Source organism: Brachyistius frenatus, unplaced genomic scaffold, assembly GCF_029030835.1.
Source record: "Brachyistius frenatus isolate BFR_SWC_R1_liver_20210118 unplaced genomic scaffold, ASM2903083v1 Contig_29, whole genome shotgun sequence".
Taxonomy (NCBI): Eukaryota; Metazoa; Chordata; class Actinopteri; family Embiotocidae; genus Brachyistius; species Brachyistius frenatus.
In genome coordinates this window covers 600,658-627,033 of record NW_027210628.1, presented here as the reverse complement: position 1 = coordinate 627,033, position 26,376 = coordinate 600,658, and the positions used below count along the sequence as shown (strand labels likewise).

At 42.9% G+C, this 26,376-nt stretch overlaps 1 protein-coding gene across 6 annotated transcripts in view; it reads left to right on the top strand.

Moving 5' to 3' along the window:
• The window catches only part of LOC138621179 (cytosolic carboxypeptidase 6-like), a 293,612-nt gene that overhangs the window by 153,442 nt on the left and 113,794 nt on the right, over positions 1 to 26,376 (top strand). For all 6 annotated transcript variants that reach the window (XM_069699018.1, XM_069699012.1, XM_069699016.1 and 3 more), the window contains one exon: positions 11,320 to 11,536. In XM_069699018.1, the coding sequence (XP_069555119.1) occupies positions 11,320 to 11,536 (217 nt within the window). The remainder of the gene's footprint in view (positions 1 to 11,319; positions 11,537 to 26,376) is intronic.

The window sequence follows — 26,376 nt, the reverse complement described above, 5'->3', positions numbered from 1 at the left end:
AATTCAATCAGTTTAATGTTGGTTTTGGTCTCATGGTTTGCTGACAAGAAAAATATGGAATACGTTAGCCTTTAACGCTTTAATATTTTGTCCTCTTTATGTATTGTTATAGGCTCTACAAGATAATAGAAAATAGTAATTTGTCCCCTGTAAATGGCATTCTCCCACCCTGCAGGCAAATGCCAGGCCTGCTTTGTTTTGTTTTTTTCCTGCCAAATGGGTAGTACTTTGTTTTTAAATTAAACTGTAAAATACGAGTACTCTATCATAGTGTAGATTCATGCTTGTTTTATATATTTATATCTTTGACATTCGGCAGGCAGCTGTGTGCTGTGGTGGGAATAATAGGCTGGCTTTTTGAGAGCCATAAGCCTTTAAGGGTAGTAGAGCTCTGGCTGCTGCAGCCACAGGCTCTCTTCTGTAATAGCCTGTAATTCCTTCTGTCTATTATAATCACCAACATAGCCTGACAGCATGCGCACACACGGACAAGTGCGCACACATACACAATGCTGTGCAAACGTTTTAGGCACTTTAGATGTTCTTATCCGTCGGGCAGTGCCATCAGGGAGGGGCCTGATCTGTCTCAAATTCATACTGCGGCAGGACAACGACCCCGAACATCAGTCATAAAGAACAATCATCAGTCTTGCAACAGATGTCATGGCCTCCACAGTCATCTGACCTCAACATTATGGAGTCAGTCTGGGATTACATGAAGAGACAGAAGGCATTGAAACAGCCTAAATCCACAGAAGAACTGTGGCAAGTACTCCAAGATGCTTTAAACAGCCTACATGCAGCATATCGAATCACTTACACATACATGTTTCTGTCATCTAAGAAACATTGCCAAAATCAAATCTGTTGAATCAAAACTGGAGCCTTCGTATCATCCCGACTGGACTACTGTAATTCCCTTTTCACTTGCCTCAGAAAGTCCTCTTTGGACCACCTACAACTGGTCCCAAATGCTGCTGCGAGGCTGTTGACCAAGTCCAGCAGGACCCCATCAGGTTCAGGATCCAGTTTCAAGTTCAGCTTCTATACAGCCCTCCACGGTCAGGTCCCGGTATGATAAAGCACTGACCTGCTCTATCATTATACCACCAGTAGATCACTTAGATTTTCTGAACAGAGCTTACTGGCTGTCCTGTGCACCTGTTTAAAGACAAAAGGTGATCGTGCCTTTGAAGCAGTGGCTCCGACTCTGTGGAACGATTTCCCCATCTTTATGGGTTTTGCAGTTTGACGCCTTCAAAAAACAGCTTAAGACACATCTATCTATCAGTTTGGCCTTTGTCTCCCCTCATGTTGTCAAGTGCTTGCATTTCAATGGTCTGTTGTCGTTTGTTGTGATTGTTGGTTTCTTTTAAATATTGGTACATTTCTTTGTTGTTATTGTTGTGAAGCACTTTGTGACTTTGTCTATGAAAGGTACTGTATTAAATAAACTTAACTTATTTATTTACTGTCAGGCAGCTTAGAAAACTGTGCACAGGTGTACTACACACACACACACACACACACACACACACACACACACACACACACACACACACACACACACACACACACACACACACACACACACACACACACACACACACACACACACACGTATGTAGACATGTTTGTCTGCATCGTAGATTGACCTGTTCCTCTGCCCTCCTGTTGAGACTTGAGAAGAGGAAGATGATTATGAAGGCAAAGGTGAGCAGAGTTCAGCAGTAACAGTAGATTTAGATTGCGTGTGTTTGTCTCTCAAGCTGTGAGGAGACACGCAGCCCTCACACACAGTGGTGCTACTACCATCAGCCACGACAGAAATGTGTGTGTTTGGGTGCGGGAGGTTGGATGGTACAGGTGCCAGACTCTCTCCCTGTAGCCCTGTGGCGGCCGGAGAAGTTAATTGGCAGCATCTGGCTGTCTGAGAGCCCAAGTGCCCATCCACGCACCCCTCCTTCCACCCCACTGTGTTCCTTCTCCTCCCTCCTTCCCTCCAGCCCTCCCCTCCTGTGGGTCCTGCTACCCCTGGCACTCACACGGTGACACCAGTCTGGCTGCAAGCTGTGAACGTGAAGCATGTGTGTGCGTGTATGTGCGTGTGTGTGCGTATGTGTGATATACCGGGGAGTATGGAGGCAGACAGGGCAGGCAGGCCCCCAGCTGCCACCGCAGTGCCAAGGGAAATACGGGCAGACAGGCTGGCATCCTTGTGCCAGGGCCAGCAGGGCCCTGAGGGAGGATGGAGAGGGAGAGAGGGACACGGAGGGAGGAAGCAGTGAAGGGGCAGAGGGGCAGATAGAGATATTGGAGTAGTACAGTTCTACTGATCTTGTGACAGACACAACATGGGGTTTGCATGCTGACCACGTAAGAGTAATTGAGGAGGGTGTTTCTTGGATGGCCTCAGAGTTACCTCATGTGTCAGGCCTTGTCTTACAAATCTATCAGCCAATGCTGTACTTTTTATATTTAGCACTGAATAAATAATGAATCACTTAAGCACTGGAAACATCAACCCTCATCTTGTGCAGGAACATATCCAGTGTAAGTTTGGAGGTTCGCTGTTGAAATACACTGAATGCAGAACAATGAAACCTACAAGGAGATTTTCACATGTGGTTCAAGATTTTAACCAGTTTGGTGGTAACACTCCTTTTATGAATACTGCTACATGTTATTGCTATGCAGTCTTGCACAGTAGGAAGAAGTACTGTATATGAAGGACTTTTCACTGCCTCATACAAATTCAGTGATACTAATCAGACGCGAATTGATGTGACTGATGACTGTCATTTAGGCTTCACTTGATAATGATCAGTAGAGATACACACAGGAAACAGAAGTAGGAGTACAACATGCAACTAAGGTCCCTGAATCAAACTAGTGACACCTAAACCCACTAGAGTGAGGCATTATGTTTGTGGCTCCGCCTTAAGCAAACGATTGGATTGGATTAGGACAGAATAATTAGAATTAGAATTAGAATCATGCAAAACATAATTTGATTTGAGCAAGCAAAGGTCTATTATGTGCTTAATAAATATATTTGAACGTTTGCTCTCCACTTAGGAGAACAATAATGACTTCGGTCACCCAATTTTCCTTATTTGACCTCTCTCAATGTCTTTGTATGTCTTAGATCTTCTGTGTATCAGAGATTTCTAAAATATTTTAGCATCTTTTATTGCAAAAGTTTGCCTGCAATTCCATCTGAGGTTTTCAGATGCACCCGGCAAAAAAAAGATTCAATGAAATGAAGGTGAATGTTTAAAAAACTGATACTTATAGTACCATGTAGCTCTTTTTCCTCCTGATCTCCTGAATCTATTATAAAGCTTCCTAAAAATCTACTGAAATATCCTCCATTGCAAAAACGTTCCTTCGGTTATTAGTAATTTCATACCTTGTTTTCTTGGTCAGCTGTCTGTCTACTGTATCGTGATTACATGAAGAAATGATTTCATTTATTTATACGTTGCTTGTCTTTGCATTATTCAAGCTACTGGTTATTTTTCCACAACAGCGAGTCCCTCTGATCTGTGTAATGGACCACAAGAGGTGAGCTCATCTCCGCCCGGAATTGAATAAAAAGTGATTTCAGAATGTGTCATATGTGTTGCATTGCCTTTCACTGAGTAAATTTCCAGAAAGAATGATCTCATCACTCTCTTACCTTATTCCACACAGACACACACGCAGTGCACACACACACAAACGCACGCACGCACGCACGCACACACACACACACACAAACACACAAACACACACACAAACACACACAGCGTACAGGAGCGGTGGTGATGATGCTTGATCTCAGATCACTTGTTCCACTGTTACTGACTCAACTTATTGTGAGATCAGAGAGGTTCTCACATGTTTCAGTCATACACTGTATAGGCCTACAGCACTGACTTCATTTCCTTAAACAATTCATGTACTTGCGTGATTGAAACAGTGTGACCCGAATACAATTACCAAAGCAGTTGTACTTCGTGACATATTTCAGATTGAAACAAAACCTCAAAATGAAATACACACTGAAGTTGATCATTCAGTGGGTTAATAATTAAAATATGAAAGTGGGCTTTATCAGTCCTGGTCAGTCACTTTACTGTTAGTTACATTTCCATTATGATCACATGATCACTAACCAACCATGTCTAACAAGCACATCATATACCTTAATAGTGTGTGTGTGTGTGTGTGTGTGTGTGTGTGTGTGTGTGTGTGTGTGTGTGTGTGTGTGTGTGTGTGTGTGTGTCTGGTCTTATTATCATTATTATGACTTAGTCTGGCGCCAGTCTGTCTGTTCCATTCCACACACACACACACACACACACACACACACACACACACACACACACACACACACACACACACACACACACACACACACACACACACACACACACACACACACACACACATAATGTAATGGGAGTATAATGTTGCACTCTGGGAAATGCTGCATCACACAATTATGGGTGGATGGACTCTCTCCTCTCTTGTAAACACACACACACACACACACACACACACACACACACACACACACACACACACACACACACACACACACACACACACACACACACACACACACACACACACAAACCCACTGCCCGCCCATATACTCCCACTAGCTTACTCCCCAACACTCACCAGGGGCTTAACGCTGACATCATCACATTATTAGATGTGTGTGTGTGTGTGTGTGTGTGTGTGTGTGTGTGTGTGTGTGTGTGTGTGTGTGTGTGTGTGTGTGTGTGTGTGTGTGTGTGTGTGGTTGCTTGCTTGCGTGCATTTCCTCTTTACCCCCCATTATTTCAGACGAATGTGCACCTGCCCTGTTGCCCCATAAGGGACCGGTGGCGCCAAAGTGGCGAGGGTACAGTGATCATCTGCTTTCTGCTAATTGCCCTGCCGCCCTACAAGACGCAGGGGAGCAAGCTACCAGCAGACCCGGCATGCTCAATCTAGCCCTTGTGGGATATATTTGGAGCAGGTTTTCTTTTCTTTTTTCTTTTTTTATCACAAAAGCTTAGCGCTAGGTACATCAGTGTTTCTGCAGCATGTCCCTATGCACAAATACTGTACATACAGTAGAGATATGTTTATATATTCAGGCATATATCCTGTATCCTTTAATTTATGTGTGTTGCTAATACTTTTTCCTCAATTTTTTTTTTATTATTGCAATATTTAGTGAGCACAGGCCTGTTTCTGCTCAGTAAAATAGTGTGTGTGTGTGTGGTGTGTATGTTTAAAAAAATATACACCTCTCCCTCCTATTGAATTCTCTGCTTTCACCTCTCAACAGGTCACCTCTCACTCAAAGATGTGGCCCTCTACTGGTCCATCCAGGCACTGTCACACTGCTCAGTAGTCAAGTTGTACTGTACACTGTATTTCCTCATGTTAAAAAGAAGATTGGAAACAAAAGATTAGATTTTCCCGCACGTACATATTGTAAAGCTTCTTAAGACTCTAATATTTATTCACTATATATTTTCCTCATTGGCACTATCTCGGGGTACATCAGTTAGAGGCGCTACTGTAAATCCTCCACCACTTTCATCTCTCTGTGCCACCTCAGGGCTGAATGTATGAGTGCTGTACATCACTTGCATTTCTATCAGATTTAGAGTGGAACAGATTAGGAGTTTGAGTTAGAGGCTTGTGCACACAGTCATATTTGCACTGCAGACATTTACACGATGAGAATTGAGTTTATGCTCCCATCACATGCAGTGACAGCAACAATATCATGTTTCCATTTTTAATGATAAAGAAAAAAGACAGAGAACTAGACATGAAAGTCGGCTGAGCGATGGAAAACAATATGAGAGGGTGACGTGAAAAGGCAAAGAATTACTGCGTAAGATGAATATTAACAGTCAAGGACTTTCAAACAGTCAGACAAACACACATACACAGATAAAAACGAAGTGACACATACTTACACATAACCACTCCCTCTGTATTAAACATATCAGCAGAACAAACTGGATTACTCCTATAAACAGCAAAGGTGTTTTATTTAGATGAGGCTCCAAGATTTATGACTGCTTTCAGTTTTTTATGGAAATAACTTCACATTTTATGTCCGCTGCATAATCGGAGCTCCGGCTCTGCGCCGTGGGTATGATCTGATATTGACCGAGCTGATTTGGCTAACTCACCTTGAAATTCACTGAGGTCTAAAAGCTGCCAATCCTGTGACAGATCAACTAATTAAATTTACCAGTAATATGTGAATATCAGAGTTTACACTGAAGGCTGGAGACACAACAGCTTTCTACTCACAGGGAGCCGTGTCTAAAGAACCACCTGATGGAGCGGCAACTCCTGGGTGTCTTGATGCAGCCATCAGGTGAGAGTGTCTTCTCCTGTCATGTCTCAGTCTCGTTGGAGGGCTGTTTCTGACCTAAGAAAGCTGCTAACGGCTTATTGTCTCCACAGGTGAGCAACTCTCATCTCTCTCGTTACAGGAAAGTCCATAATTCACAAAGTGTTATTGCTTCCTGCAAAACCTTATTGCTGCTGGACGGAGGACTCCACCTGCAGCATTAATCCCTAGTTATTTCACATCATCAGCCCCGACTGTAATGTGCATCTACTTTATGCCTACACACACACACACACACACACACACACACACACACACACACACACACACACACTGCAGCAGAAAATTGTGATAACCTCTAAAAACAGTGAAAACAAACGCTATGCTGAGTCTCTTCTCAACACGGTCACACTTGAGACTGCCACGCTATCCATGACTTCCTGCTATACATCTGATTCTCCCCCTTAAAGTCCCAATCGAAGGACACATTGTCATGGAGCTGCATTCTAATAAATATACTGTACCACCACATACGATATACGGTGGGCCAAACAAATTACAAAGCAAGCGCAGGTTGCCTAGTAACAGTGTCTCCAGAAAGCTTTTGTTGCAACTTGATTTGCATCCAAAAAAGATAGGTGGATGCTCTGAGAATATATATGCCGTCATGTTTCCACACACATGCACACAAAGGTGTGTCGTCACCTCCTTGCACATAAACATGGCTGAAACCCGAGATGATTCGAAGGCGTTTTTTCTGCTTGACTTGGTATGCAAAACAAAAACACATAGCTGCGCTTAAAAAAACAATAAGCCTATCTAACATCTGGCATAATTTTAGAGTGCCAAGAAATATTGCCTTTTCAATTATTGGTGCAGTAACACAGAGGGAGTAAGGAAATATGTCATTCAATGTGAAATGTTTGCCAAACGGACTAACTACTCACTTTAAATGAGCTGGTGGGGATCTGTGGAGCTTGACAGCTGCACGGGCATATTGGAAGACATTTAACCTTCCTAACAGTTGACAGGATAAACGTCAGACAAGCCGAAAGTGACAACAGTGATATATATAATAAAAGGGAGTGGATGAGCGCGTGTGTTTGCGTGTCTAGGCCTTGTGAGGGTTGCCCTGTATGTTTTTTGCCTTTGTCTGTGAGAGTGCTCCGAGCAGCGGTGATTGGCGTGTCCTCTACGCCTGATTGATTTGAAAATATGGACAAGTTGTCGCCCATATGAAAGCTACCAATTTATAAGCCTTCATCTTGAAACTTCAGAGAGACACCGGCGCCATCAAAATCAGAGCGGGAGTTTGTAGCTACCAATGGTTCAGAAGTAGAAAAGCCGTGGCAAGAAAAGTGACACCTTGCTAAAGGCTGCCTGCTACCTCTGGAATCCTCTCCCTTTGTATTCTCCCCTTGACTTTGTCTCTTTACTTGTCTCTTTCTCTCTTTGTCATACACTTTCTGCCTTTGTGTGGCATTTGAGTCTCTCTATTCTTTGCCGCAGATCTCTCTTTATTTTGTACGGCTGCGATGAGATGCTCTGGAAGTTAACTTGTCCTACAGCTCACAGTGAAAGGAATGACCTTGATGTTGCTCACATACGGTTGGAGTTTGTTGTGTTGTCTCAATGTGTGACTCTTTCTCCTGTTTGTGTTTCTGTGTCTCTGTAATCACTGAATTGTAAAACCATGTGTGAGTGTGTTATCATACGCTGGGAGCTTCTCCATTTTTTTTCTTGTCTCCCCCCCCCTCATCCCACGCAGTGATAATTCTGTTTGGGAACGACGGCACTGTACCACGTTAAGAGATGGGCAGGGAAGAGGCACAGGGAGGTACCATTTAGATAAAACAAATTGCCAGCTGCCGAGCAGGAGCAGCCACCGTTCAGATAAAAACCAAAGGGACTGTTTGCATTAGCGTGCATGTGCTGAAGACTTTGTGCATGTTTATGATTCATATGTGTGACTGCGGTAACTAAAGCAGGTACAGCTGCCCTTCCTCAGCTGGTACTCTAGGCTTTTTCCAGGCAGTCTTTTTCCATAACAAGTCACAGAGCCATTTTCTCTGGCCTATAACTATAATGCTGTGATGGGACAAGCAGCAGTAATTAAAATCAATAGCCAGGACTTTTCCAGTCTCCGGCAAGGTCACACACTGCCCAGTAGAGAGAAAGAGAAGGAGAAACGGAGAGAAGTGGGATTGCATGGTTGGGCAGAGCCAAACAGGGAAATATGTAAAGAGGTGAGGTGTCATCTTATTTTAATTAACCTGCACCTCGGAGGGCTGGCACCACAGTAATGCACCAGTGTGTGTGTGTGTGTGTGTGTGTGTGTGTGTGTGTGTGTGTGTGTGTGTGTGTGTGTGTGTGTGTGTGTGTGTGTGTGTGTGTGTGTGTGTGTGTGTGTGTGTGTGTGTGTGTGTGTGTGTGTGAGAGTTGTATGAGAGTTGTATGAGTGTACATGTGGCTCTGAGGGTGTCATGTGGATGGCCATTTTGTCCTTGTCGGCCAATTTTGTTCACAATTTGGTCCACTTCAAACCCATGTGGCTATGCAGGAGTAGAAACAATGTTCAGCTTCTGCTGGGGGTCAAAAAATAAAAGAATTTGCTCTTGGTTTTTCCCCCAAGATTTGTTGTTAGTCTCCGTCTTTGTCCAGCTTTGCAGGCTGTAAGACGACCCTGGTAAGCTGGCTCCAGTTGGCAGGCTGGGTGTGGTACAGCTAGCCACTAGCTGCATTAGTATTCTGCTGAGATAACCACATGCAGAGACATTTTCCTTTCTCCTCCTCTGAAGGAATAATCAGCCTTGCCTTTCTCTCCCTTCTCCCCTTCTGCCTTAAAGAGGCTGAGTGATTTAGCTTTTTTTGTTTCACTCACTACCTGCAGGGACATCTTCAAGTGTTTCAATATGCATGTAAGTGTGCTCCCGACGCATTTCTATGTACGACCTTTACCAAACCTCATGCATAAGGTGTCTGAGCAAACACATAAAACTAATGTGTCCTTCCTGTCCTCCGTCTACAGGGATGAGTCCGGGAGAGAAGTTGACTCTGTCAGAGTTAGCGTAGGGCAGTCTGTCCTGTTTGTTGATAATCAGGTCCTGTTCCTATCACAGCCCCTGATAGCATCTTCATCTGATCTGTTGCCAGAGTCGCTAGCTCACTAGCCAGCCCCGCCATCAAACAGCCGCTACGCTGCTAGCCGCCACCCTTTTCCCGTATATCTCGGTATCAGTCCCAGATCTGCCATCGCCCTGCTTTCTCATCTTCCCCTTATCTCCTTATTCCACCTTTCTCCCAGCTCCCACTACCCCAAACCCACCAATCACTCATCGTCCTCGACTTTTTCTTCCTTTTATCCTTCGCTCTCTGAGCGTCTGCCAGAGCTCCTGTGGCAGCGCCGTCGTTCCCCATGCTTGGTCTTCTTCACGTACACCGTCAAGGCAGAGTCAGTGAGTGACGGGACAAGAAGAGAGATTTGGAGAAAGAAAAAACGAAAGGTGGAAAGAGGAAGAGAGGAAGGAGGCAAATCCAGTCACTTGGATGCACACCACACCAGACAAAGACAGACTGATGAAGAGTGTGAGGTGGAAACATGTTGAGTAAGCAGAGAAGTTCTGTGGACTGCAGCAGTACTGTCCCATTGATCATCAATGAGGTGCAGCGATCAGTCAGTTCTATTTAGCTGTGGGTCCAACATGCTACACAGTTCAACAAAGACACACAAAGAAGAAGACAATACTGAACTCTCAGCGCATACACACATGCTTACCTGATGCCTCGAAACGTCTCGCTCACACTATAACTTAACACGTAATGAATAAAACATGACTATGATTAGCTATTTTTTGCTAATTTAGCTATTATGTTTGCACATTTTCTGCGTTTCACTCAGCAAACATAAATCACTCTTTATTTAAAAGATTTCATATATTTCGTTGTGTCATAGTCTCTTGCAGTCACATTGAATGATGCAAAGATGTTTGCCACATCTGGTTCTTAAAAACACAAACTGAGATGCAAATTCTGCAGGTGTCCTATGAATTAGAAACAATGAGCGTTCTGGTTATTGGAAAGAAAAATTTATGACAGCCGTCATTTGCTCTCCATTTCATAGAAGCATCACCGATGTTTACATTTCATTCTTCACTCGCTGGTCAGGTTTCGTATCATTTTATGTGAAGGATCATATTTTCTTTTTACTACCACGTATAATTTGTGTTGCTTGCCGACCGTGGATATTTGCCTGAACAAAAGTCTCATAGAACTGCTAAATAGCTTTGGCAATGCACAGGGTTAAAGCAGGTGGGAAAGACTTGAAAACTTGAAATCTCCAGTAATTAGGTCAGTTTACCTTCGACTCTTTCACATTAGTTGACAATCTATCAGTCAATGCAATTACAATTTTGTTGTTATATTTAGTCTATCAGTTACATTTTGTCATGTTAGTGGATTGGCCTTAAATAATAAATGGAGACTGCCGTTTTAATGAACACAACTACTTTTATATATAGTAACTCCTGCCTGTTAGTTTGGGAAATTGGTCAGAATATACTGAGACATATCCGAGAATTGCTTGAGTTCGCACATTTTGGTTTGGTTTGTTTTAACATTGACTCAGACTTACCAAACAGATGATTACCAGGTGACGTCCCCGTCATTCCTTCAGAATATGTTCTGCCTCAGTTAACTTAACATCTCTGAAAGAAACTGACATGTTGATGCAACTTCTGCGTTATAATTTCTCAGTTCTCTGTATAAATGTTGTCTCTGTTTCCTTGTCTATTTTAACACTTTATGCACCTTATTCTTTTTCTTGCAGAAGTGCTGGGTTCTCATTGTTCTAAATATGTTTGCCTGATTCAGTCTCCAACCTTCTAGACTTAGTGTTCTTAAATTGAAGACCTGTGCTGTAAATGACCTCTCCAATGTCTCTGTTCTGTGTTTGTCTGTTGCAGGCAGAGGCTTCCCGCCAAAAACGTCTACTACTACCGTTGCCCTGACCACCGACGCAACTATGTCATGTCTTTTGCCTTCTGCTTCGACCAAGAGGACGACGTGTACCAGTTTGCCTACTGCTACCCGTACACCTACTCCAGACTGCAGCACTACCTGGCCAGCTTGGAGCGCAGGAACCTGCCCTACCTGAAGAGGGAACAACTGGGACTCAGTGTGGTGAGTTGGGAGGAGGAAAGTGTGTGAGGGATGGTAATGGTTATGGCTGGAGCAGAGAAGTCGAATGGCGGTGAAGATTAGAGGTGGAAGGGTTATAAGGCGTAGTGTGTGTGTGTGTGTGTGTGTGTGTGTGTGTGTGTGTGTGTGTGTGTGTGTGTGTGTGTGTGTGTGTGTGTGTGTGTGTGTGTGTGTGTGTGTGTGTGTGTGTTCAAATTAAGGAGACCCAGATTGGTAACTTAGGTGTGCCTGCCGGTCATAACTTCAGCCTCTCATGTTATTATTAGGATTGTTGCACTTTGAGATGACGGACTGTAAGCCTCTAGGTGTGTGTGTGTGTGTGTGTGTGTGTGTGTGTGTGTGTGTGTGTGTGTGTGTGTGTGTGTGTGTGTGTGTGTGTGTGTGTGTGTGTGTGTGTGTGTGTGTGTGTGTGTGTGTGTATGCGTGTGTGTGTGTGTAAATGGCTCTGTGTGTAATCAGCACAGCTCTCACCTCGGCAGTAGGAGCCAGTGTATCATACACGCTGCCTCCAGTCTTGTCTGCTCTTATCAAATAATTGTAGGAGAAAAACTCATTAGAAATGCTTGAGAGATTAAAACGTTTTCTTCTGTCCTCCAACATTTGTCAGGGAAAGCTTGCTGCAAGGGGGTACCATGAAAGTACAGGTATTTGTAAGGAGCACCTGACCATAAAATGCAGAGAGGACTCTGAAATTTAGAAACCATGGCATGAAATGGCTGATGGTACGGTTAAAAAAACAAGCGTAATACCTCTACACATAGAGGAGCTGAAGACCTGCTGTAGTAATAACAATATAAAGTTGCAACCCTTAAGATTTCCAGTTTAGATTATTTTGGTGACCCCTTACAGAAAAAAACACCTAAATTTCACGTGCAAAAACTCATGTGATCACATCACATATGTTGTTTTGCCCATCGGAAACGTGGTTTTGGAACATTTTCATGATGTAATGTGTGAAGCCCATGTACATTCCCATGTTCAAACGTTTCCACATTTTCCCCATGTTATCATATGTTGCAACATGTGGTGAACATGTGTCATACATGTGATCACATGGGCAAAACATGGGAAATACACATTTTTTTGGTTACTGGTTGTAGCAGAAAGTGCATCTCATTGTAGATGTCCAACATTTTTCCGTCAACCAGTTGAGCTGCAAACCTGCCCTTATGCAGCTTCTCTGTCAATTGAAGAAAGCTAAAAGCTACTGTTGTGTTTGTGTACAGTGCAGCCAGCCAGACTGGGTGCTGAGAGGGTTATTTGTGTTGTTTTTATTTAGAGGTATACGCATCCGTGATCACATGATGCATGCACAGTGTAAGCAGATTTGACTACCTTGCTGCTTTTCACAGATCACAGTAAGCAGCTCCAGCTTCACTGTGGCTGTTCCTTGTTGTTCCAGTAACCCCCATCCAGCAACTAAACCTAGTCAGGTGACACAAAATGGCCCAAATGGCTGATCTTATTACGTCAACACATCACCACAACACATCACCACCAACCACTAACCTTTGTGTTAAGTACATTGCAATTACCAATAGTGACAGTGGATCACGTGAAGGCATCATTTCCTGTGAATTCCATGTGTGCTTATGTGGAAATCATTTTGGTTATGGGGACGACTCCACCAACAACAATTAAAAGTACTACAAAAGTATTTACTGAACGTAATTGCATTCAAGAGCTGCTACAGAATCTTAAGCATTAATATTGTTTTGAAAATGTGTTTGAGATAATGACAATCCTTAGGATTATAACTGTGATAAGAAATCCAGCCACAATACTACACAGTTTTGGTGTATGGTTGTAGGTAGAACAATTAGTTTGTTTACTATCAATTTTTTTTTTTTTACCTTAAACCTGGCGTCATGAGACAATCTGTTAAAATTTGGAAAACACTTGGGGTAAAGTAAAATATAAAATTAATCTGTGCTGTGAAGACCAGCAAGTGAAGAGTTAATGTGTCCAACTTATCTTCCTGCTTTATATGTCTCACTGCTCTGCTCCGTATAACATAGTGTAAATACTAAGCTATACAATTCAGCCTGTGAAGCACACTATTTTCACTTCATTCTTCAGACACATAATTTCTCTGAGCAGAGACAGAGGGGAGCAAGGAGAGGACAGACCTGGCTGATTTGGCTCACAGAGTCAGTATTAGTATTCATAGTCATAGAGAGGTTTTATGACCGTATTTTTCTCTTTATGTTCTCTGGGCCTGGGTGGCAGACAGCCCAGCCCCACCCTCTCATATCTCTTTCTGTGTCTGCTCCCTCTCTTGCTGTTGCCCTACCCCCTCTCCCTCTCTCTATCACATGCACATGCACATATACAACTACACACACACACACACACACACACACACACACACACACACACACACACACACACACACACACACACACACACACACACACACACACACACACACACACACACACACACACACAGGTCAGAGGGAAAGGGATGAGACGGGATGAGGAGAGCTTTCCGGCTGCATCAAAGTTTAAAGACGGATTGGTGTAATTTTCAAGGCAGAGTCTTTGGAAACGGCAAAAAACGGCAAGGACACCACAATAGCTTTAACCTTCTAATGGGTCCAGTTATCTCATAAGGATGGAAATAAGAGCCAGGCCCATTTGCACTGGCATTCTTCTATCGTGCTGACTAATTTGTTTTCTGTAATGTATTCCTCTGAATAAAATCTCTGCTATCCAGCCTGCACTGGTTGGCTCAGATACTGTAAGAAAATTATTCTTTCACATTTTTACCTCCCACTCTCTTCATCATTATGACTGAGATCGTGTTTACTGATTTAAAAGGCAGGTGTTTTTTATTATCTTAGTCAAATCAAGATTCACTTCACCAGAGTGAAATGAATTTGATGTGTAACCAAAGTGAATTTACTGCAGTTGAGCTACACTGGAAGAAGTCAGTTTAATTGAGGGAGAAAGAAAAAGAAGCAAATGGAGGGGCATAGACAGGGAGAGAGATGTAACAGCTCCGGGATAAATGAAAAGGGCAAACCGGGAGGATTTGAATATAACTTGCTCATCAGCCTCTCGATTCTCTTCACTTTCACCTCATTTTCCCCTGCCGATTGAGACTTTACTGTTAGGCTGGAATTCACCTGCAGGAAACTAACTTTCTTATCTACATATGACAGTGAGTGGAAAGTCCCCAGTTCCCCCAGTAAAATGTAGTTGTTTTTTTTACCACTCATCATTTGGGCGGCACGGTGGTGCAGTGGTTAGCACTGTCACCTCACAGCAAAAAAGGTTCCGGGTTCGAATCCGGTCCTGGGCCTTTCTGTGCGGAGTTTGCATGTTCTCCCTGTGCTTGCATGGGTTCTCTCCGGGTTCTCCGGCTTCCTCCCATCATCCAAAAACATGCACCTCAGGTCAGGTTACCTGGCGCCGCGCTAGTGGCAGCCTGCTGCAGCATCTCCCCCCTGAGAGCCCCCCTGCTGTAGTGAAGAAATTTCCCCTCGGGGATTAATAAAGTGTATAAAATCCCCCCCAAAAAATCTGGCAATGAAAACAACTAGGGCTGTGTACTGGCTACAATCTGACGATGTGATATGCATTAGCGGTTAAAATTTAATATACAGCGATATATATTATGATTTTTTTTTTTTTTTAAAGCTACCTTTTTTAAATTTATAATCTTACAGTATTTGTCTCAGTTTACGTTGTTACGGTGCATTGGAAGAGTCAAATGTTTGAAGATAGATTACAATACTGCTCACTAGCAGTTGGGGATTAAACACAACACAAAATGAACCACTTTCTGCCACAAGTCTTTGCTATCTAAATTATTAAATATAAATCGATACAGTCTTGTTGATAATCAGCACAGTGTTACGAAACTTAATATTGTGATCCTAAAATATTTCGATATTTTCTTGCGCCCCTTAAAAAACACAGCCTTTTTGTCTCTTTTTCACATCATCAAGACAGAAAGACAAACAAGAACAATACTTTTTTCAATAAGATGAAACTTTCATCAACATGTTTCTAGTGCACACGTTTGGGGAGGGAGTTGTCAATGTCCCACCGAGAGTATGATAAAGACTTTATAGCTAGCACCTGGTTAGCTTAGCGTTGCATAAAAAGTAGAAAAACGGAGGAAACAAAATCCACCTGCAGACACTTTAGTTTTTCATAGATAAAAGTTAAAAAAAAACAAAAACAGGATATAACATGTTAAACAGTGAGGTTTGGATTTTGTTACTGCACAGAGCCAGGCGAGCTAGGTTTGTGCTAAGCTAAGCTAAGCAGCTCCTGGTTGTAGCCTTCCACTGTATTTAATAGACAGAGTGTGATATCGGTCATCTCATCTTATTCTCAGCCACAGAGTATAAGCATATTTTCTAAAATGTTGAAATTCTGTTTTTCCAAAACAAAAATGTATCATTCAATCAAATTTTTTTTATTGAATTGTTTGAAGCATTGTTTGAAGCATTATTTACCTTAGGTCATTTGTTGTTGTATGTATTCTTAAGGTTGTTATATTTAGCAATCAATTTACTGGTTTGTATTTTATAAATTGATTATTTGCCTATTAGCTTGAAGTGAATTTCCCACCATTCTTAAAATGCACTGGTCTTTAAAAGTTACACACACACACACACACACACACACACACACACACACACACACACACACACACACACACACACACACACACACACACACACACACACACACACACACACACACACACACACACATCTATATCAGCCACAAAGACAAATACCACAAGAATCTCTCTTATTCCCCAGAGGAGGAGGTTTTGAATTCTCCCTGTTCCTTCTCTGCTGGGTTCATGGCCCTGCATCTGCTGCTCTGGTCCCTGTCTGTCTGAACATTTCCTTTTGTAGACCCTCCTGACAGTATCTGAGTAAACCTCTCTCTCTTTCTCCCCCTGAGGCGTCCATGTCCACAGAGACACAAAGAAAGAGACAACACGCTTTTGACCTGCTACAATACTAACAAGCCTCTTTTGAAAAGATGCCTACTGCTTCCTGCTTTCAAACTATTTCCTCATTTTTTTGCGGTCCCCCGGCCATCTGCTATTGAAAGCACCTTATTTGTCCACCTTGCCTGTTTACAAAGCGTTTTTCGTTTCTTCTCACTGGTAGGCAGCGTCTGCCCGGGAGTTGCGGAGGCAGCAGTTTGAGGTTTTTCTTCTGCTGGCCCGTTGGGAGGGCAGGGCTATGACACTATTAGTCACCTCTGACACAGCACAGCCTCCGCCTGTAGGCCAGATGGAAAGAAAGTGTAAATGAGAGACCTCAGGGTGGGAGAGAGAACAGGCCACTGACCAGCCTTAAGCCTGCATGCAACTTCCCAGACCTGCCCTTGCTCACTACTACGCTGAGATTCGGTTCACATGCCCACATCAAGTAAAACTATTGATCTCAGAATCACAGTGCAGAGATGCCACATCCACTCGGTTCTATTTTTCTTTTTAAATCTCACAAATCAAAGCGAGATTATGATTGATCACTTGTAGTGTGTTGAAGAAAAGCAGCGGTCACTGTCAGCTGCAGTGATTTAACATTACTTAGACTGTTGTGATTGAATTTTACACCTAATCCTGTCTGCTATCAGTGTTCAGGTACCATGTCTGGGTGTCTGCTTAGTGGGAGTGGAGTCTCGGAGAGCAGTTTTTTTTTTCCTGTGTCTGGAGCAAGAAGAGGGGAGTGGAGTGGGCACGGCAGCTATATCTGCCTGGCTGCCTCTCTCTCCCCCCTTATCTCTGTGTTTGTACACTGTGTGCCAAGATCCAATCAATAGCCACTCCAGCCGTGGAGAGAGGAGAAGGTCAGCAGCCACACTGGAGGAGCCGGGGTAGGCAAACTGATGGAGACACAGGAAACACAGGAAGCATTCACAGGCTGGGCATCTTTCACTGCCATGTGGTAATGAGAGACCGTACAACTTTTTGTGTTGCACTAGTAGTTTTTTCTTTAGATTAAAACTTTAAAGGATGATATTCTGTAGATATATTATCAATCACACTTGAGCTGTCTAATACATCAGGAACAGCACGTCTGTCTTTTATGTGGAACACAGTTGATTGGCATTCATATCTTCTCAGCAAGGCTTTTGCACTCATCATACATTGTCATCAACTAATAGAACAGCATCCATTGTGACGAAGTGCCAGTTTTAATTACGGTAACTAATTAATGCCAACTTTGCATGAAAGCGGACTCGGATATCTGAGTTCTTGACACCAGAGCAATTCAGCGAACGGCTCTGTGATCGGTTTGTAATGAAGAGAGCCCTCCAACTACTGACCACGTCCTTCAAAGGCCAACACCTGAATAGCCAATCAGCACTCCATCATGTCAATGGGGTGATGCTGCAAAGTGAAAGCACACGCTAGATGTGAACGTTCACTTTGTATTCCAGTAGAGAGGTGAAATTCAGGCCTGGTTTTGTGTGAACAGATTTAACCATATGTTATATATGGAAGCCAAACATGTTATATTTATTGCGGTGTCAATATTCTTCACTACCGTACTGCATGAAAATTAGACAGATGGGGCTATAAAGGCGATCAGAAATGTTAGCCATACTGTATATTCCCCCAAACATTTTGTAGCTTTGTTAGCATATATTCAAGACAGACACAAGCACTTCACCAGTCAAGCAAGCTGGCACCACTCAGAGTAAACTGCTTTTCCCCAAGCTGAGAGGTAAACAGCTCAAGATAACAGATTTTTTTTTTTCCCTTTAGTGGCAGCCTGTTCATGAATGCATTAGCTGTGGCCTAAACATGAAAAAGGGGGAAGAAAAAAAAAGTATTTTAAAAAGGAAAATGCAAAAGAAAAAGACCAGGCATTCAGCTATATCAGCGGGTGGAAATTAATTTCCGCTCCATATTCTTTTTTTAACTTCCTGAACTAAGTTCTGACGAAGTTTCTCTTTGTTTGTCTCCTGCTTATTGTTAACTTTATGGGTTCTTGCATTGCCTCTTCGCTATTTCGTTTCCTTGTTTTATGCATTTGTCATAAATTGTTTCTCCGTTGGCCTCGGGAAGTTTTGTATCTTCCGGCAGCAGCCACTAACAGGTATCCGGATGAAAGAGCTGGATTCTTTATCATCTAATAATATGTTAATCACTGCCTGCAGCACCTCAACATCAGAACTGAAGGGAAATTCCTCAAAGATGGAAAGGTCATCATCGTATCATCGGCGGTTTCTTGGCAACACTTCTTGTTTTTTTATGCTGCTTTCAATTTCGCTTCATTAATGAGTGACCCTTATTATAACAGACGCTTCGAAGCAGCGTGGCGGTATCTGTAGGCCAGCGCAGGAATCTGAGAGGAAGGTTGAGCCGTGACTGTCCTTTGGCCCCAGACTGTTGACTAAGGAGTCTGGTCCAGTGGGAGCAGCAGATAAGCAGGTTTATGATCTATGTTCGTACGTTATAGAGCTGTATGGTATCTTATCTGCAACCAGTGGTTCCCCCAGGATACTCGATGCTTTATTACGCATCTCCAACCTCGCATCTCTCCCATCTCTCCAGTGATCGCGAACGCAGTAATGAGAGAGAGGTGGTGCGGACCGGGAGTGGGCGGGGAGTGCATCAGGCATGGCTGTAAACGTGTCACCTGCTGTGAACAGGGGAGGGAGTGCGGGTCGGGCGCCTGTGTGTTTAATTTCATAGTTTTACTCAGTGCAGCCCAGCTGTGTGTGGAAAGAAATATGGGCGATAAATAGATTAAAATATCACAGGTGAAGCTTTGTGAATTCGGTGTGTGATGCTCACGCAGTGCTGACCCCTTGTTGATCCTTATTATAATGCCGGCACAAAAGCACACAGATTTTGGGTTACTCAGACATAGATAATATTTATTTTGGAAATTGGAACTTATACACACCTTAATGGCTTAGCACCCAGTGTATGTCCTCTCCCTCTCTCTCCTTCTCTCGTCTCCCCTGCTTCTGCATTAATAGGAATTTAGCTGAAAAGTTATCTCAAATGGCTGGTGTCTGTGGGCTTTCAGTGCAATGAAGGGGACTTCTCTGGATAGTTGGGGAGCCGGTTTATAATATAAAAGAAGAAGAAGGTTATTTCAAACTGATCCCTTGTAGCAGACACGTCTCTCTGTCTCTCCTTTTGCTTCTCGTTGTCTTTTTGTGTCTCCCTCTTCTTGGGCTTCAGAGGCAAATCTATTCCCATCCCTGCAGCTGCGTTACAGCCATCTATCTGTCCTCCTCTGTCAATGGATATTTACTCTGCCCGCTTCCTAGATGACTCTCAGGATGGAGCACTGAGCAGGGAGCACTCACTTCATCTCATTTGGGTGTCAGGACTCAGTTCCCTGGGGGGGGACACAAAGAGGAACAAAACAGATAGCATTCAAGGCTTTTAATAAATCAGAATACACCTTTCTGACAGTGTAATTGCTTTCCATTGCCCGGCCCAAATTTAGCAGCAAACAGGAAGAAGAAAGCAAAGAGGGGAGAAAACAAGAGAATGAAAAAGACAGGGAGTGGAGAGTAACGCAGAGCGGGCTGTACAGTAGATCATTTGTTCCGGGGGAAAAGAATGAAAATTAATGAAAAGAGAGTTGCTCGCCCTCCAAAGGCAGCCAAGCTTGAAATTCACTTTGAGAGAAACTTAATTTGTTGTAAATGGGCAAAAAACATATTACTGCACAGCGCGTAGAGGGGCTGCGCGGTGTGTCCGTCTGCTGCGTCTGTCTGTCGGCATGTGTTTGTGGCAGATGAGGAACGCTATGCTCTGAATAGCTCAGCTGAGAGGTGGGAAACACAGGAGCCTGTTAATAACTCCAGTAACAGCATTCTCTTTCTACATGACTGCTCTCCAGCACTCACTTCCAGCTCGTCTGAATACAACTCCAGGATGTGGAGGAGAACTTGTCAAAAGTTACTTTCAAAGCATAAAGTTTGACCTGCTTACTTCAGGCGTGTGCATATGTTTATATGCCTGTGAGTGTGTTTGTCTGTGAACGTATGCATTATGGTCCTAAACTGCCATTAAAGCTTTAGTTCACATTTTTTAAGACGGTAATACTAACCTGCCCAAGTTGGACATTGGAAAAGTTTTGAGCTGTGAAGAGATCCACTTTTAAAACAGTACCACTTTAAGTGATGGGAACAAAATAGACATTTCTTGTTCAGTGAAAAAATATAATTTAACATTAGTCTTTTCATTGCTAGCAGTGTTTCCTTGCTGATATTTGACATCTATTAACATGGAATTTTGCACGAAAAAGGCTCTAAAACTGAAAGATATCCAATTGGTTTGGCAAACTCTGACATGCTGAACCACCATATTAGCTCATGTGCACGCGTGTTGTTTTAAGACTGACTTGGAAAATGGGGAACTTATCCCTTGAGCTACTTTTATTTTGGTGTCCCCAATGAATAAATATATTAAAAACAAATATGCAGTAACTGGATTTGCAAAAAACCTATAGTACAGCAGAGCACTTCAGTCAGGGGCCCGGTGGCTTTCTTTGTTTTGGCCCACCACAACATTTGACAAGCTCGTGCTTATTCTCCTTACTCTCAAGTGCTGTAAAATCCTAACCGTATAATGACAATGAACCATACATTTTGTGCAGCTAAAAAGTACATAATATGAGTTTCACGGCAATGTTCAACATCGTGCTGTTAAGCTGCCCTATTAAATTACATGGGCCTGCTTTAATTATTCTGAAATTTTATTAGATTTAGAATGTTACTTTCCCTTGAATTATGTTACGTTTTAGTGACATTTCATTTCACATAACATAAACATTTATTTTTGTCCGTTCATATAAAATAATTTGTACACCTCTGTAACTGAGTATAACACTAGAATAACTTCTGGACTCATTTTTTGGGCAGTTTTAACCTCCACTTCAAAACAAACAAACTGGACATGACATCACTTAAGGGAAAGAAGTCCAGCTTGTTCAAGTTTGAATATAATAAATGTGAATTCGAACCTGCTGTGTTCATGCGGACAAAATTGAAAATATATATTTGAATATTTATAATAGATCATAGCCGCCAAGGGACAAGCAGCGACTGAAGAGAAAAGTCAACCTCTGGTGAGGAAATTGAGTTGTAGAGTGTGAGCTGGGTCAGTCTACCTTTCACAGTCAGACATACTGAAAGTCCACATTGCGTTATTTGCATTCACCACAAGGGACAGAAAGAGAGAGGCTGTGCTTCCTTTGGGGCTTTCCAGTGTGCTGCTTGTTACACCACATGGGTGAAGACATCTATTTGAACCATTTAAATGGAGTGTATGCAGCATATAAGGTGGCAGGTATGATGTTATATTTCCATCAACTGATAACTAAACAGCAGCAGGTGGTAGAGACATGTGGTAAACTGTAATTTCATCTTTTTACAGTTTTTAAGTGTTGGCAGAGTGAGTAACAGTTTGTGTTTGGACTCATCAAATAAAAAACATTTAAAATGTTTTGGTTTTTTTATACACAGAGAGAGTCATCGATTCAAGTCAGAATGAGCAGTATAAGGAAAAGGAAAATATATATACACTCTTGCACACATTCTATTAAATCTGAAGTATTAATCAAGTGGCAACCAAGTGGGACATCATCCATTGGTTTGTCGTTTTGAAGTGTTTGGTATTTTGTCCGTGGCCATCTTGTTTTTTTCTTAGCAAACATTTGGATGAGCTGGGCAGAACTGAGGTGTGGATCTAATTCAGTCTAACTGGGAACCCAACAAAACTACACCCACCCACCTATAGCGGAACACTGACTGCACCAAACGTACGTCTTTTTGAGGGTTAAAATCAAATAAGATATGGATTCATTTTTAGATGGACCACCAAAAAAATTAATCAGACTGAGTGATTATAACAAATTACACCATAATGATTTGCAGAAAAAATTTGTTGACTCTGTGTTTCATGAGAAAAGTTGACACTTTTGAATGGAGCCAAAGGCCGTTTGGAGTCAGCCCCTAGTGGCCCTCAGTAGTATTGCACTTCATGGCACTTCCACATAGGCTTCACTTTTCAGACATAGAAGCTCCGTCCATTTTTATATACAGTACAATACAATCTAAATTCAATAAATATTTCAACTTCCAGGTTGCTCTTTAAGTGTGTGTGCATTTATCCTGTCTTCTACTACCTAGTCTGTGGACTCAATCATGTGTGTCTGCAAGCTAATTTACATGTCACATGTATATTGGTTGGTATTTCTTTGCTTAGATTACTTTCCAAGCGTAGATGCAGAGGATGGATCCAACCCAATGTGTTCACTGATAAGCTGCAGCCGAAAGCCAAGCATGACTGACATGTCATGGTTCAACTGTATGATTGCAGACTTGCAGCCGTTTCATCTTCGCCTCAAGTTACAGACCTCACCACTCAACAACTGCATGCGTTAGGAATTCTCTCTGAAGCAGATCAGACGTCACATGTTATCAAGTCGTTGACCTGAGCCTGTACTATGAGCTCTCAGCATCCATTTCCTCGGTGTTAACACAGTACAGTCACTCAAGTGGATGAAAGGGTATGAATGGTTTATGTTCTTACACGCCAAGTGTGTACCAGAAGTCCTAAAATCTCAATGTACAGCACTCACTGATGTTCTCTATGGAGCCGAGAAGACTCAACATTCATACGCTGTTGAGTATATTGGCCTCATGGCTTGGCTGCAGCACTTGGGTCTAAGATGTTTAATTACACTCTGGGTGGGAAATGGCAGGGGGTGTCAATAAATGGAATATTTGTAGGATAAATCAGATCTTTCATGTGGAATTTCCAACCCTCTTCAGGCCTTTCCTGCTCTCTCCAGCCCATTGGCCTCTCACCCATCCTCGGGCGAGGGCTCTGACTCCTTACCCTCCCCCAGGCTCAGCCCCACTGACTTGGGCCAGCAGCTCGGCACGCCTGGGGGGCCTGGAGAGCCCCGATAACAAACAGCTCTAGCTAAGCCACTGGCCTCACCACACCTACAGAGGCATTTACCCAACACAAACAAACACCTCGCTCTCATTCCAGAGAGGTCTTTTTTTTATCTCTCTCCTTTTCTTCACCGTCCCACTCCCCACTTGCACAAAATACATTTTCTAGTCCTTTTTTTCTTTTTTTTCCTGAAGTGAAAAGAAAAAAAAAAATGAAGGAAGTGACGGGTCCCATTTTTCCTCCACTTTTCTATTCTCTCTCGCCTCTCGTGTTCTTGATCTCCCACTGCTGCCTGGTCCCGGCCTGTGTGTGTGTGTGTGTGTGTGTGTGTGTGTGTGTGTGTGTGTGTGTGTGTGTGTGTGTGTGTGTGTGTGTGTGTGTGTGTGTGTGTGTGTGTGTGTGTGTTTCTGCCCCATGGTTGAGCGTCAGCCTAAGTGTGAGAGAGATGGATGCCAGAGTCCCTTTCTCTCTCCTAAGGTGCCATGTCTCCCCTCTCTCTTCTGCCGGGATCGTCTGCACCTGCATATTATGATATAGTGCCTCTGTTCAGCCAGTCGATTGCTTTTAACAGGACTGGGGCTCACTGGCCAAATTGAAAGGGATTGCGGCCTCCTTTTCATCAGAGTCAGAGCAGAGCAGAGTGCAGGATCCAGAGGGCACAAGGGGGCACAGAGGAGGTATGCAGGGTCTCTTTCTTTGTCGCACTCTCTCTCACGATTTCTCTTCTCCTCTTTCTTTCTCTCCATCTTTTCCTATTTCATTGTTAGATGTCATCTGATGGCTTTGGAAACATTTTACGGGAAATGAGTATTCTGTTTCCCATCAATCCATTTTTCCATTTCCATGCAGGAGTTCCTATTGATGGGGAGAGAGAAAAAAAAAATCACAGACAGTCTCAAAGAAAAATGTCTTTATTTTCCATTTGTTTGCCTCATACTTTTGAGACATGTCATATACGTGTGCCTCCTCTTTTCAAGTTTGACTCTTCAATTTTTTTTTGTGGAGAACAGAGCTTGAAAGCAGCCATCTCTCTAATGAAAAATTGCTCAGTGTGTGCTTTTAATGAGTAAGCAACACTTACATATACTTTCAGCTTGTTATATCAGCGGAGTGGCAGGCAGAAGGGCGAAAATGAGGAGAGAGAATACCCCAAAAAGGTGATTCTTATTCCACTACATTAATACAGATACTCGTCATGATATTGATAAAAATTATATTTATGTTAAAAGGAGTTAACTAAATCCCACTGATAACATTAAGGCAGTGTTGATTAGGCTCAAAAGAATCCATAACTTCAAGTGGAGTTCCCAGCGGTGCTTTCTGAGGCGTAGTGTATTTTGCATACTTTTATTTTTGCACGTTTGATTCATATTTAATTTCTTTCCCAGTTAAAGTACCTTTATACAACCCCTATTGGGGTTATTATATCGCTTTCTTCTGCAGCTGTATCCTGTTTCAACCTGCTGCTGCTGATATGACTCAATTTCAGTTTCACCTCATCAAATCAGTTTTATCTAATGGGATCTAATTAAATCAGTGTTTTAAGTTTCCCCCTGTATTTTCTGCTTCAGAAGTTAGCAGTGGCAGGAATCACACTTTTTGTCAGACAACTCAAATTAATCTATTACCTCTGTCTGATCATTTGAAGTTTTCTGCTGCCTACTTGTCCATCATGATGGATAGAAAATGAATGCATTCAACCTGCTGCTTAGGATAATAGATTGACAATATCCAGACAGATTACCGGTACCCGTTACACAGACTCATGGCAGCATGCTAAGTTTCAAGGAAAAGACTTGACTCCAGTGACTGATGGCTTCAAATAGCAGTGAATGTGTGCATGAGTGATGGAGACAAGACTTCTTCCCCCTCTGCCCCTCCTCTGCCTCCCACCCCCAACCCTTTTACCTCCTCCTTTTTTGCCTTGGTTGCTGTGGAAACGGGCGGGCAGATTCGAGGTTCCTATCACCTCCTGCTCCAGTAAAGTTGTTAAACTTTAGTACCCGCATGACCGTCTCACAGGGGACGTGTGAGAGCGTGGAAAGACAACGTGTACATGCAAGCACAGTCATGCTCGCAGGAACACACATGTACATCAAGACATGCACTTGTACACACAAGCCACACACACGCACACACACACACTGGCAGTGTCTTGTGAGAAATCTGCCATCTATTTAGTGCATTGACCTCAAGGTTCAGTGCTTTTTCTCAAATGACTTACAGAATGGTTACGGGGAAAAAGAAGGGCCAGGGTGAGAGAAGAGAATAGAGAGGGCACTTGAAAAGGCAGTAACCTTTTTCTGCTTGGTGTGTGTTTGATAGAGACTCCCCATAGTATGCCATTGTGGAGCCGTCAAACTGCCTCCCTGTGAATTCAGAGTGACGCTCGAGAGCTACATAACGCCTTGTCTAGGGCTCCTCCAATGTCCATCTTCCTTCATTCATGGATCAATAGTTGTCTTTATTTTGGATTCCTTCCTTATTCTTCTCTTTCTCCTTCCCTCCATCCATCTTTGACAGAGCAGCCCTAAATGTCTGCTTTAACTAGCTGCTCACAGCACTCCTCAAAACACATTTACATACACATCAATCACGCTGTCAAAGGTAAAGGCATGACGCCGTGTAAAAACCAGAATTGGATTATGGCCTTGTCTCATCCCTGACACTGACTGCTCGGCTGGCTGGCTGACTAGACTGTTTATGCGCAAGTTAAACAGTCTGAATTGTTATTGGCTGTTGTTTTTCCCATAGTGCCTCGTGTTTACTGCACGCATGTTTCAGTGCACCGAACAAGGTCTGCAATACCAAGAGAAATGTCTTCATCTCTCTTACATTAAACTACCCTCGTGTATCTATCGTTGCTTATGAAAAAAGCTCTCATGGCTACAGTGTTAATTCAT